Source organism: Rasamsonia byssochlamydoides, assembly GCF_041956645.1.
Source record: "Rasamsonia byssochlamydoides strain NRRL 3658 unplaced genomic scaffold VTN77scaffold_2, whole genome shotgun sequence".
NCBI lineage: Eukaryota > Fungi > Ascomycota > Eurotiomycetes > Eurotiales > Trichocomaceae > Rasamsonia > Rasamsonia byssochlamydoides.
In genome coordinates, this window is record NW_027192385.1 from 109,430 (window position 1) to 122,553 (window position 13,124).

Genomic DNA, 13,124 nt, shown 5'->3' on the forward strand with positions numbered 1-13,124 from the left:
CAGACGCCAGACACGCCAATAATTGATCCAACAGAGGGCGAGAAAGAGAAAGAAAGAGGAGGCTCTACCACCTGACTCGCTCGGCCCTTGTTCCCCCTCGACCTCGTTCAACCCTGCAGCCTCCCCGTCGATACCTTTTTTCCACCTTTTCACCATCGTTCCTGTTAGTACACTACATTCTCACCAGATGCCGTTGAAGAAGATTACATGGCTGGGTCCCGAAGGAGTCCGCTGGTGAGAGACGAGTGGAGAGTCGCCAAAGAGCCCCGGGATCGTGACCGTGACCGTGATCTCGATCGAGGCCGGGAACGCGAGAAAGGTAGGGACAGACACCGCGGTAGAGAGCATCATCCCCATTTCAAACCGAGGGGTTCAGATCGTCGACCACGATCACCGCCACCATCGCGTCGTGGCCCTCCTCCTGACTACGAAGAGTCGGGCAGTTATCGTGACTCGTCTCCCAGCGCTGCTGCCGGCCGCAATCCGCCGAGCTCGCGCCGGACTTCGCTGGCCAGCGCTCGGGGACGGTCTATATCACCAGAACGTGCATCACACCTAGGTCGAGGCATCGAACGCTCTTCACCGGTAGGGGAGAAAGTATCCAGGAGAGACGAGTCCCCAGCGGCACCTCCGTCGAAGCGGAAACGAACCCGCAGTCCTTCACCCCGAGCTCCTCGCCGTGACCACCATCACCGTGATCGTCATTCCCATCATCTAGAGAGTCATCATCGTGGCCCCCCAGACAGCCGCGGGAAGCCTCCACCAAGTCGTGATTCGTTCCCTCGGAGAGGGCGGAAGGAGAGACCGTATCGAGAAAGGGGGCCGAAAAATTTCGTCTCTCGTGAAGAGGTTGAAGAAGATACTGAACTCGGCCGCCCTTCCAAGTTTCGACGGTCCCGATCACCCGTAGGACGGAACGAAGACAGGCCCGGTTCATCTCGTCGACGGTCTCGTAGCCGGGAGCCTCGACACGCTGCTTTTGAGAGTCGTCACCAACGTGCTTCGTCAGTCGATTCGAGACGCTCGGGATCTTTATCACCATCTCGAGACCCCTCGGGACCCGGTCGGAATATGAATTCAACCAGGCCGATCCAATCTATTGTGGATGATTCCAACAGATCGCCGTCCCCTCTTCGGCCGATTCCCAGTTTTGACTCCGATAATGTTGGCGATCCAATGGATGGCGAAACCCGCATACGGGAGGCTTTCCCGTTGCATGGGATGCGAGCATCCGACGTGCATGGCCACCAACGACTGCGACCATCCCGCCCGCGTGTGGATACCCGACAGTATTCCACTTCTCCGCAGTTTGTGACTCCAACCAGCTCTTATCATGGATCACCTCAATCTGGATCTCCTTACTCAAGTGGTCGGGGTGGATGGAACGGTCAACCGCCGTTTGCTGGTCAGCATGGGTATGTTTCGAATGCCTAAGTTCTTTTGTTTTTCCTCGCCATCAGATCTATGCTAATATCATTAACGAATACGTAGTCACTCGCCTCCGTATCGGCAGAACAGTTACCCCCCTCAAGGACCCCCACAGGGACAGTACTATCAAAACCACCAAAGTCAATATTCCGGCCCGCCATCTCACATGCAACAGGGATACTCCGGCCCACCTTATCGTGGAGGGCATTCTGGCTATCGTGGTAATTACCATGGTCATGCTCCAGACCGCCGGTTTTCGGGTCCAGGTTCACAAAATTTTAACGGTGCGGTACCGCAGCGTGGTCGAGGACACTTCAGCAACCTTCAATGGACCGCTTCAGGGTCGCGAGGTCGTAGTGAACAAAACAGCCCACACGGCTCACATACGCAATCAGTCCCAAACAGTCCAGTGCACCAACCTCCCCCGGCCGAGGAAAGAATGTCTCCTAATGTCGGAGAGAACGATAATCCCTTCAGGCCGTCCAAGAACCTGCAGGTGGAAGATCAAGGATCGAAGCCAATTTCGGAGAATGGCGATGCTGAAAAGATGCCTCCACCTGCTCGCCAGGATAATGCATCAGCGTCGACTCCAGCGAAAGAAGGTAAATTTAGTTTCGCCTTCAAATCAAAGACTACGCCTGCCCCTGTGCCGAAACCCGTCCCAGACCTTGCACAGAGAATGCAAGCTCGGGACCCGCCCCCTCGACCGCCAGAGCCGCCACCTCGTAGTAGGCTCTCCAGCGGTCCTCCCCCTAAATTCAAGCACGACTTTCGGCCAGACCGAAGGGACCGAGATCGGGATCGGGATCGCGACCGGGATCGAGACCGGGATAGAGACGTCCATCGCGGTCGGAATAGGGATGACCGGAGAGACTTCAGAGATAGACCAGATCCGCGGGATTCTCGGCGAGACGACCGTCGCTTTGATCACCGCGAGGATAGACGACGGGATGACCGCAGGCCAGACTTTAGGCCTGAGCGTCGTCGTGAGCGGTCTCCTCCTGAAGTCAAGAAACCGAAGAAGATCTTGAAGCGCTTGAAACCACCCCCAACGTTGGCTGATGAGTTCAAAGAATCGGACTCCGTCTATTATCGGAAACCGGGAAACGAATCGGTCATTGGTGCGGGTACTTATGGCAAGGTGTTCAAAGCCATCCACATCTATACCAAAGAAAAGGTCGCTTTGAAGAGAATCCGTATGGAGGGTGAGAAAGACGGATTTCCCGTCACGGCCGTCCGCGAGATCAAGTTGCTCCAACATCTTCGCAACCACAACGTCGTGAGACTGCTTGAAGTGATGGTCGAAAAGAATGAGTGCTTCATGGTTTTCGAATACCTGTCTCATGATCTGACGGGGCTCATCAACCACCCGACGTTCACACTGACGGCAGCGCACAAGAAAGATCTTGCGAAGCAGATGTTCGAAGGCCTCAGCTACCTCCATCATCGCGGCGTTCTCCATCGGGACATCAAAGCGGCCAACATCTTGATCAGCAATCGGGGGCAACTGAAGTTTGCTGACTTTGGCCTTGCTCGCTTTTTCTCCAAGAGTCGTCAACTCGATTACACGAATCGTGTCATCACGATATGGTATCGTCCTCCGGAGCTTCTCCTGGGCGAGACTCGATATGGCCCTGCTGTTGACGTTTGGAGTGCCGCCTGTGTCTTTATCGAAATGTTTACCAAGAAGGCTGTGTTTCCAGGAGATGGTGGGGAAATCAGCCAACTTGATAAGCTTTACAATATTCTGGGAACGCCCACGCATGCAGATTGGCCCGGCATTATTGAAATGCCGTGGTTCGAGCTGATGCGGCCGACGGAGAGGAAGAAGAGGGTATTCGAGGATATTTATCGGGACGTTCTGACCCCAGCCGCCTTGGACCTTGTTGCTCAGATGTTCCGGTACGATCCTGCCAAACGACCCAGTGCCGAGGAGGTGCTTGCACATCCTTACTTTGTTTCGGAGGAGCCGGGTCCCCAACAGGCTACCGAGTAAGTCGAAATTTTTCCTGTTGTTTGTTGTTCGTATGTTGCCTTGATATGCTTAGATCCAATGCTAACCTCTGTCGGTATTAGACTCGAGAACATCGAAGGCGACTGGCACGAATTCGAGTCCAAAGCCCTCCGCAAAGAGAAGGATCGAGAAGCTCGACGGGCAGAGCAAAGGGAAAAGGAGAAGCGCAAGGCCAGCGCATCCATTTCTCAGGGTAACGAACGAGATGCAAAACGGGTCCGACAGGAAGGCGGCGACAGCGGGCATTCTTAATGACCGTATCAAACTTCATCCGATGAATCTTCCTTCGGATGTCCTCGGATCGTTCATACTAATATAATGTCTCCGCTGGCGGGATCGGGTAGTGGTGCTTGATATCAGGACGGATGCTATCTCGGTTCGGTTCCACGTCTTGTACACTGACGACATCATCATGGGGATTCTCTCTACTTCAGATATTCTAGCAGGATCTCCTCGAATACCTCTACCTCTTCTCCGCGCTATAGGGTACGACAAATAAGATTTTACTGGTGACGTGCTTCATTTCCTTATCCGATGGCGCAGTCGTGCCTGGGTATTGGCCACGGGTTTGACGTTCGCAATCTGTATATATATACAGTAGTTTGTTAGAAACATTTATCCTTCATAATGAGCATAACGAGGGAAGCTTGAAGCCAAGCAATTCTGCGATGTTCATATCCAAGTAGATCTATCTATGTACAGAATTTTCCGTCACGTGTCTTTTGAAAGAGGCGATTGAAAACGATATCACTTCTCTATCGTCGCTAGTTCATAGCACTATATCCAGAAACGTCATCTATAAGACATCAAGATTCGATCACATCTTCGAGATCTTATCACTGATATAGTCCTGGTTTATGGCCGACTGGATAAGCTGGTTGGCAATCGCTGTAGGCGGAGGCAGACGCAGGTTCCCTTCCTTGTAGTTCGGGCCAGGCTGTTCGCCTATCGCACTGGTACCGTTCCTCAGCGCCTCCTCGACCTCGGCGATCGTGAACCACTTCGCATCTTCCAGCTCCGGGTCGTGTGCCAGACTGATCGTCTCGTGCGCCGGATCGCTCACCTGCGCAATCGCCCCGATCATCAGGTTGGCCGGGTACGGCCACGGCTGCGACGAATGGATCACCACGCGCGACAGCGTCACGCCGGCCTCTTCCCAGACCTCGCGGCGGACGGCGTCCTCGACGGACTCGGCGGGCTCGACGAAGCCGGCCAGCGTGGAGTACCAGTTGGGCGGGAAGCGCTTCGACCGGCCGAGGAGGATGCGCTGGCCGTCGGCGGACAGCACGGCGACGATGATGGTCGGGTCGGTCCGGGGGAAGGAGAGGTTGGATAGCGTGGTGCGTGTCGAGCACGGCGGTCGCTCAGGAGACTTGCCCTGCGCTGCGAGCGCCGCGTCGGTCGGAGGACACGCCCGCTTGGTGCCCGCGTTGACGGAGAGTGTTGTGTGGCCGCAGGTGCCGCAGAAGGTGTTGCGCGTGTTCCAGTCGATGAGCGCCCGACCCTGCGCGTAGATGGCGGCTGCAGTCGTAGTCAGTACTATCAAATTGCTTAACTGTATGAATGTCCGTATATTCGCACCTTCATCTGCAGGCAGAGTCATATGGATCCGCGCCTTCAGAAACGTCAGCCCCTGCGCCTCCATGGACTCAACCAGCTCCTTGGCATGGGCCTGCTGCTCCTCGTTGCCCCTCTGGGACACGTCCAGTGCGAAATACGGCCTCCCCTTGTAGATCTTCCACTCCATGGTGCCATCTTTGGCGGCCTCGTCCAGCCCCAGGAAGATGAGCTGCGGGAAGGTGATGCGCGAGTCGTAGTCCCGGATCATCTCCTCTTCGGACTTGTCGTAGATGGTGGGCGGCACCAGCTTCTGCACATCCTTGTACTGGGCGAAGAAGAGCTCGGCGGGGGATTTCGTCAGCGGGGCGAGGTCCTTGAGCAGGATGAAGCGCGTGGAGGGGTGTTTGAGCGCGGCGGAGAGGAACGTGTGGTCTGTCCGCAGGAAGGAGAGACGGTTCAACGGGGAGCCTGCAGCAGTCAGCAATCGTAACTGATTATGACTGTACACCACTTACTGGAGAAGTAGTTGACCGTCTCCCTGCCAAATCGTCGGGCGAGCATCGAGTCCGCCTGGATATGGGCTGGCGAGGGGAGCTGCGGGCCAGGATGGGCGCTCATGTTGAAGGGACCTGGGAAGAATACGAGAAAGGCCCAGATATACGCAGTTCTCGTATTATATATGTCTATCTAGAACATTAGCGCAGAAATATGCAAAAGAAATAATTCGTATTTGTAACTGAAGACAGACGTCCTGCGTAATTACTCTTGTTTAGCTATCTCCTTCTACCCCACTTGGATGTCATCAATGCCATTGTATTAATCAGCTATCTCCTTTGTTCTTTTCTGGCACGGTCCCTCGATTCGCCTATCGGCAATGCCGTAATAATACCTAGGTACCTACCTAAGGTGACTGGTTCATGCCTGATTATCTTCCCCGCCTTTGTTGTGGGCTCCGGTAACGGAGGGGAATTGCATCAATCGCTAATCACGATAATCAACCCTGACTGGCGGAGGCTGCCTCGGGGAAACCCCTCACACGTCATGCTGATCGTCTCGATGGACATCCAGTGGAAACGATTCCATTGTCGAGTTGCGATTAATTTCTTAGCTTGTTCGATTACAGGGTCAATCCCAGACAGGTTAACGCTTGACAAGCTCTCACGTGTGCACCTTGGTAGGTTCTCCATCAACTGATTAGTGCTATATCATGGCTTGTTACTGTACCACCTAGGTATACTGCTAACCCCCAGTCAGGTACATATGTACATGTACATGTACATGTGCACATCTAGTTACCACTGTTTGGGCACGGGAAGGCTTCAGCCATCCCATTGACAACAAAATGGGCCATCTGGTGACTTTGGCGACGTGGTCTGTCATATATATCCCACCGCCTGCAAACCTCTCCTAACTGCTCCCAGCTCCCTCAATCAATGGGCCCTCGACTTCGAAGGCAACGCCGCCCGCATCATCGAGAGCGTCCGTCGCGCCAAAGAAGCCGGCGCCACCATGCGCGTGGGCCCCGAGCTCGAGATCACCGGCTACGGCTGTCTGGACCACTTCCTCGAGGGCGACGTCTTCCTGCACTCGTGGGAGATGCTGGCCCGCATCATCCAGGATCCCGTTTGTCAGGACATCCTGGTCGACGTGGGCATGCCTGTGCGCCATCGCAATGTCCGGTACAACTGTCGCGTTATCTTCTACAACAAGAAGATCGTCTTGATCCGGCCGAAGATGTGGCTGGCCAATGGTCTGTTGAGCTGTTGTCTGCTTCTTACATGCCAGACCAGGATACTTGGATACTAATTAATGGTGTCCGTATGTGGAAGACGGCAACTACCGAGAGATGCGATACTTTACCCCCTGGCAGCGTCCTCGCGAAGTCGAGGACTACTACCTCGAGCAGATCGTAGGGAACATCACCGGACAGTACACCGTGCCGTTTGGCGACGCGGTCATCAGCACAAGAGATACATGCATTGGTACGCGTCACTTGTCTTTCCGGCCTACCTATCTGAGTTTTCACAGGATTGGAGACGTGTGAGGAGATATTTACGCCGAGTGGGTATGCTGTCCTTTCCCTCGTGATGTGAAGGCGTGAGTCTGTTGACTTGGTTCAGCCCTCATATTCCATATGGTCTTGCTGGTAGGTAGAAACTTCCTATCTATTCGCATGCATCCCGTTTAACAGCTGCAGGTGTTGAGATCATCTCCAACTCCTCCGGGAGCCACCACGAGTTGAGGAAGCTGGATACCCGGATCAATCTGATCACTCAGGCCACGCAATTGGTATTTATCCATTAAATGCAACAGGTAACTGAGCTGACTCCTACAGTCCGGAGGTATATATCTATACGTACGCTGTGATAGGCCACCTCAATTTCCAAGGTTATACTCATTGTGACCGTAATCTAGGCAAATCAGCAAGGTTGCGATGGAGACCGACTCTATTACGACGGCTGCGCGATGATCGTTGTCAACGGCAGCATCCTCGCGCAAGGTTCGCAATTCTCCCTGAACGATGTCGAGGTGGTGACTGCCACGGTGGACATCGAGGACGTTCGCACCTTCAGAAGCTCAGCCAGTCGAGGACTGCAGGCCAGCAAGCAGCCTGCGGTTATCCGCTTGGAACTGGACATGCGGTTATCCCGAGTGGGAGGAGATGCCGAACCCGGGCTCATCCCTTCGCAGCCAGTCGAGCCTCGGTATCACCAGCCGGAAGAAGAGATCGCGCTGGGTCCAGCATGCTGGCTGTGGGATTATATCCGGCGAGGCGGTTCTGCGGGATTCTTCCTCCCGCTAAGTGGAGGCATCGATAGCTGTTCCACCGCCATCATCGTTTTTTCCATGTGCCGCGAAGTCGTCAAGGCGGTGTCTGAGGGGAACGAAGAAGTGATCAGGGATGTGCGCCGCCTCTGTGCTGAACCGGAAGGGTCTACCTGGCTGCCAAAGGAGCCGCAGGACGTTTGCCAGTATGAACTCGTCTTTCGCATCTTATACCATCTTGTTGTCAAGCTTAGCTGACAACGAGCAAGTCGACTATTCCACACCGCGTTCATGGGCACACAAAACTCGAGCAAGGCTACCCGAGAGCGAGCGAAAAGGCTGGCGACGGACATTGGCTCATACCATATCGACATGAACATCGATATGGTTGTAACCGCGTTGACGAACCTGTTCACGGTCGTCACTAACTTCCAGCCTCGCTTCAAGGTCCATGGCGGCAGCTCGGCCGAAAACGCCGCGCTGCAGAACATCCAAGCGCGTCTCCGGATGATTCTGTCGTACATGTTTGCACAGATGCTGCCGACGGTGCGCAAGCGGACGGGCGCGGGAGGACTTCTTGTGTTGGCGAGTGCCAACGTTGACGAAAGGTATGATCAGGGTCCTAAACGTGCCTGTTGATTGAGGACTAACTGACATGGTGCAGCCTTCGAGGGTACCTTACGAAATACGATTGCAGCAGTGCAGATGTAAGTCTTCTGTCAGAAATTTGTTGATTTCATTGACGCTGACTGACTGACTGCTGTCTAGCTCAACCCGATGTACGTTCCTCGCATCGATTTAATCATTTACTGATTGACTGACTGATTATACCAGCGGCTCAATATCCAAAGTCGATCTCAAATCCTTCATCAAATGGGCCACCACAGCCTTCAACCTGCCGATTCTAGAGGACTTCCTCCACGCGACGCCCACAGCGGAACTCGAGCCCATGACATCGACCTACGTCCAGTCCGACGAAGCCGACATGGGGATGACCTACACGGAGCTGGGCGTCTTCGGCAGACTACGGAAAGTCGCCAAGCTGGGACCCTGGGCCATGTACGAGAAGCTGCTGCACGTGTGGGGCAACGAGTACAGTCCGCGCGAGATCTACGAGAAGACGCGGCATTTCTTCCACCATTATGCGATTAATCGGCATAAGATGACTGTGTTGACGCCGAGTTATCATGCGGAGCAGTACTCGCCGGAGGATCATCGGCATGATTTGCGGCAGTTTCTGTGTAAGCATCTCATTTTACTAGTATCATTTCATTAAGGTAGGTCATAGTGTCAACGTACTGACGGGAGAATTATTTTCCAGATCCCCCCTTCACATGGGCATACAAGAAGATGGAGGAGAACGTCAAACGGTGGGAAGAAAAGGGCTGGGTGACGGGGAAAGCGGGCAAGAAGAGCGTCAAAGCAGACTAATTGATTGGTTTAATATAATCCGATTGATCGAGTTATGCCTATGCCTGCATAATGAATGTATCTGTTGCAGACTCGGCCAAAAAGAGGCACCATGGCACCAGCTTCTTGGTGAACTGCATGCAGGAGCTCCAACAGTATCTTAAAAGAGAAATTTCATGTCATGTCGTGTCATGTCATGTTAGAAGATGACAGCTTGCTTGCTTGCTTGCTTGCTTGCTTGCTTGCTTGCTAGCAAAAATACAAGCAAACAAACAAAAACTTCCTTAAGAACAGGTAAACAAGTAATTACAATGGCGAAAATGTCAGTTCTATCACTACATTTTCTTGCTTTCTTTCGACCTTGCCTGTTTTTTCCTGTTTGTCTGCTTTTATTTTCTGCCACCCGGCCTGCTTCCTATCTGGAAATTCTTTCTTATCTTTTTTTTTCCTTGGGTTAGACTTGAAGTTGAAGTCAGGGCATTAATTACTTGTATTGTATTGTATAAATAAAAAAAAAGTTATTTATCCCTGGTTCGAACTTCATACATATTATTTCTCCTCCCTCCTTGAGAATTGCTGGATATGGATATTAGTAAAAAAGGGGAAAAAAAAAAGGAAAGAAAAGAGGCTGTGGAGTATCTATCTATCTATCTATCCTTGCTTCTTTCTTAGCATTTATTTATTTTTTTTCTTTCAAGGTATCTTCATTTTCTAATGGAAGCTTCAAGCAAGAAAAAAATCTGATTTTTATTATTGTTCTATATAATATATCTTGATTGCAGCCCGAACCATGACGTAGACAGAGTTGCTTCATTCTTTAGTGGGATATATATACTCTTTCTTTCATTTATTTTTTTCTCCCTTTTTGTTAAGCTAAAATACTCATTTGTATGGTTTTTATGTCCAGGTGGGCTCCCTGACTATATATATTCTCAGCCATATTCCTTCCTGGAATTTATTGTTGCTGCTTCTGCTGCTACCATTCCACATCATCATAATTAACACCAACGTGAACATCAACATCCGTTTCCCACTCTGATTTGCTTCCGCTACTGCAGCAGCGGCAGCCGATAGTCTCCTCTTCTTCCTCTTCTCTTCTTCCGGCTGCTAGAAGGGGAGAGGGAGAGGGAGGAAGAGATTCTCTCAAGTCCGTCTGGATCTGGGTCAGGATCTGACTCTGCATTTCTTCTTCTGCTGCAGCTGCAGCAGCATCTTGCGCGCTCCCGAGGATGAAGTCGATCCAGCGGAGAATCTCGGTTTTGTGTAGGGACCATCGCAGGTCAGCGGATCGGAGGAGGTGGAGGGGTCGATTTCTGCTACTGCGACTGGCACAGTTATGGTGACAGTTGCTGTCACAGGTCTTCAGACAGAGAAAGCACCAGTGCGTCTTGTCTGTAACGACGCCGTAGACAGTGGTGTCATCAGCCTTCTGCCGGCTCTCTTGGACAGCATGGAGGTAAACGGGCAGTTGTGCTAGGGCCAATGGATACTGATCAAAACTCTTCGCCTCGAGAACAGTTAGGTAAGTCCTCGTTTGGGAATTGATTTCGGCATGGCCGATTGTCCAAGTATTGGCGCCAATAGTCTCCCCGTCTTCGTTGTTGTTAATATTACCAGACAGTTCAACATCTCCAACCCAGTGAAGGCGAGGTATGTCCCCGCCCCTGCCTATCTCATTGAGCTGACTCAATCTGTCGAGAAGGATAATCTCGATTGAAGGATGGACGAGGGCTTCTGTGATAGCTGGAGCTATGGAATGTGAAGAGGAAAGGTGCCATAGGGCTTCTTCTAATCCGATCGTTAGATTAGATCATCACCTACTGTACTGTATAGATAGATATAGATGATATCGTAGATAAAAAAAACACTGACCAATACGTGGATGTAATCCCGGATACGAGTCCTGCTTACAGACTGGAAGAATCCAGTCGCAATCCTCCTTATCGGAACGGTAGTAAATCTGAAGATACCTGCAAGCTGCTTCGAGGGTACGAAAGCTGCGAGCAACAGCAGGCCTCGATGAAGCTTCCTGGGGTCCAAAAGCTTGCTGAAGTGATCTCTTCATGATGACAAGGATTGAAAGTGATGGTCTATGGTAGATGATATCTGGGTAAGAAGTGAATATCTGGAGGAAATGTGAGAGTGTCCAAAGTCAAAGGGGAGAGGGAAAAGGCTTAAGGGAAAGTAAGGAGAGAAAGTAAATGATGTCAAGAAGCTGGTCTTGAGTACAGAATCTCAAGTCAACTACCTATCTAGGCAGGTATCTAGGTACTATGCCTCTTTCGTTCAGTTACCAGGAACCTTGGGCAACACTCTTTTGTATGGTCCTGCTGCCTATATAGCCTCTCATCAAACCATCTTTCTCTTTGACTTTGACTTCCAACTTAGCTAGGGAAGTGCCGTGGACCTTCAGATTGCGCTTTGATCACTTCCTAACCGTGATAGAAGGTTCGAAGAAAGCCAACCAGAAGGGACAGTTATCAGAATTGCAAGTATGCAGGAGGGAGCCAGCAGGTTCATTCCCAGATGCGCTCGATTGTGAGTCAGCCTCTATCCTATTCTCTGTGCTAAATCTATTCTCACTCCGAATCCGATAGGATAGAAAAAAAAAAGAGAGAGCTGGAATTCGACGCAATACTATCCTGCAGGGCTCGAGCAGCCCTAATATCTTCCAAGGTTCCAAGATTCCTGTCCGAGACTACCTAACTGAGCAAATGCAGCCTAGTTAATGTACTCCGTACCTAATGTACACTACAACAGAACTAAGCTCGGTATGGACAATAAACTTGATTACTACTCCTACCTAGGTAATAACTCGACTTCCCTCCAGAGTCCAGGATAGGGCGTCGTGACGCATGCATATTGATAGTTCTGAACCAGTGAATCCAATGATGATTTATCAGTAACTGTTGTTGGTTGGGTCTAAGACTACATGCACATCATCACGTGTAAGGTAACCCTAAATCCTCACAGATTAGTACCAACATTCTGTACTACATGACTCGAGGTGATTATTTACTTCATCAGTCTAGCAGACGGCCCTGCTTGCACTGTCGGGACAGTGCTGTTCTCAGCATATGTAACTGCATATTTCTGGCTTCTCCGAAGAATTCCGTACAATATTGTAACTCGACGATCTGTCAGACAACGGCTGATATTCTCACTTAATATTGGGCTGGACCAACAGTCCAACACTGCCTCGTTCCCTCATCTAAGACAGGCTGAAGCAAGCACACGTGAGTTGGAAATTGGCAATGACACTAAGCTGCTTTGATTGATACAGAAGCAGTTCAATAATAATTTGATAACTTGCAGCCTTCTATCTATATACAGTAGAGTACTTGATTGGCACAGGCATCATACTAGTCCCATTTCTGCTGTACAAAACCTATTATATCTCTTATCTCGTGGTACTATACTTGTGTACTGTTCTATTTCTGCACAACTAACCCAGCCACTACGAACGTACATACCTATTCAGGCAACACCGTAAAGCAGCAGCCTAACTACCTCCCTCACTCCCACCTACCTCTCTACTATTGTAGGCAGCTACCTAACCTAGATTCTCCGTACATGACCCATTCTCCCCTCTCCCCCCATCCCAGAACCCAGGGCCCCTAGGCGAGTTCGGAAACCTTGCCTTCTCTTCTCTTTTCTTCTCTTTCTGCCTTGCCTTTCCCACACCATTCCCCCTCCCTTCTTCTGTTCTCCTGTCTCCTCCTGCCAGCTAAGCTACCTAGGGGTTCTGGGTTCGAATCTCGACTCGGCTGCTTACTACCTACCTAATCTAGTAAAATCCCCGTTCGTTCGCGTGTCCGGCGCGGGCATGGGGGGTTTTCGTAGCATCTCCGGAATTCCGGGGGTGTGAGCTTTTATTATTATTATTATTATTATTATTATTATTATTATTATTATTATTATTATTATTATTATTATTATTATTATT

The 13,124-nt window shown here is 51.1% G+C and overlaps 4 protein-coding genes across 4 annotated transcripts; 2 read left to right on the top strand and 2 right to left on the bottom strand.

Annotated features, from left to right (window-relative positions):
- Nucleotides 1-207: 207 nt before the first annotated feature.
- VTN77DRAFT_2604 (uncharacterized protein) lies at nt 208-3,694 on the top strand (the record flags this gene model as incomplete). Its single annotated transcript, XM_069418462.1, has 3 exons — nt 208-1,415; nt 1,492-3,420; nt 3,505-3,694. The coding sequence occupies 3 exons, from the start codon at nt 208-210 to the stop codon at nt 3,692-3,694; spliced, it is 3,327 nt and encodes a 1,108-aa protein (XP_069282085.1).
- Nucleotides 3,695-4,259: 565 nt separating this feature from the next.
- Nucleotides 4,260-5,620, bottom strand: VTN77DRAFT_2605 (uncharacterized protein; the record flags this gene model as incomplete). Its single annotated transcript, XM_069418463.1, has 3 exons — nt 4,260-4,963; nt 5,024-5,470; nt 5,518-5,620. The coding sequence occupies 3 exons, from the start codon at nt 5,618-5,620 to the stop codon at nt 4,260-4,262; spliced, it is 1,254 nt and encodes a 417-aa protein (XP_069282086.1).
- Nucleotides 5,621-6,344: 724 nt separating this feature from the next.
- On the top strand, nt 6,345-9,199 carry VTN77DRAFT_2606 (uncharacterized protein; the record flags this gene model as incomplete). Its single annotated transcript, XM_069418464.1, has 13 exons — nt 6,345-6,373; nt 6,424-6,752; nt 6,832-6,984; nt 7,031-7,067; nt 7,123-7,148; nt 7,200-7,291; nt 7,338-7,358; nt 7,418-7,974; nt 8,038-8,376; nt 8,433-8,475; nt 8,537-8,547; nt 8,603-9,009; nt 9,090-9,199. The coding sequence occupies 13 exons, from the start codon at nt 6,345-6,347 to the stop codon at nt 9,197-9,199; spliced, it is 2,154 nt and encodes a 717-aa protein (XP_069282087.1).
- Nucleotides 9,200-10,154: 955 nt separating this feature from the next.
- On the bottom strand, nt 10,155-11,243 carry VTN77DRAFT_2607 (uncharacterized protein; the record flags this gene model as incomplete). The annotated part of the gene is made up of 2 exons (XM_069418465.1): nt 10,155-10,966; nt 11,051-11,243. 2 exons carry the CDS (start codon nt 11,241-11,243, stop codon nt 10,155-10,157), a joined length of 1,005 nt encoding a protein of 334 aa, XP_069282088.1.
- Between the last annotated feature and the right edge of the window lie 1,881 nt (nt 11,244-13,124).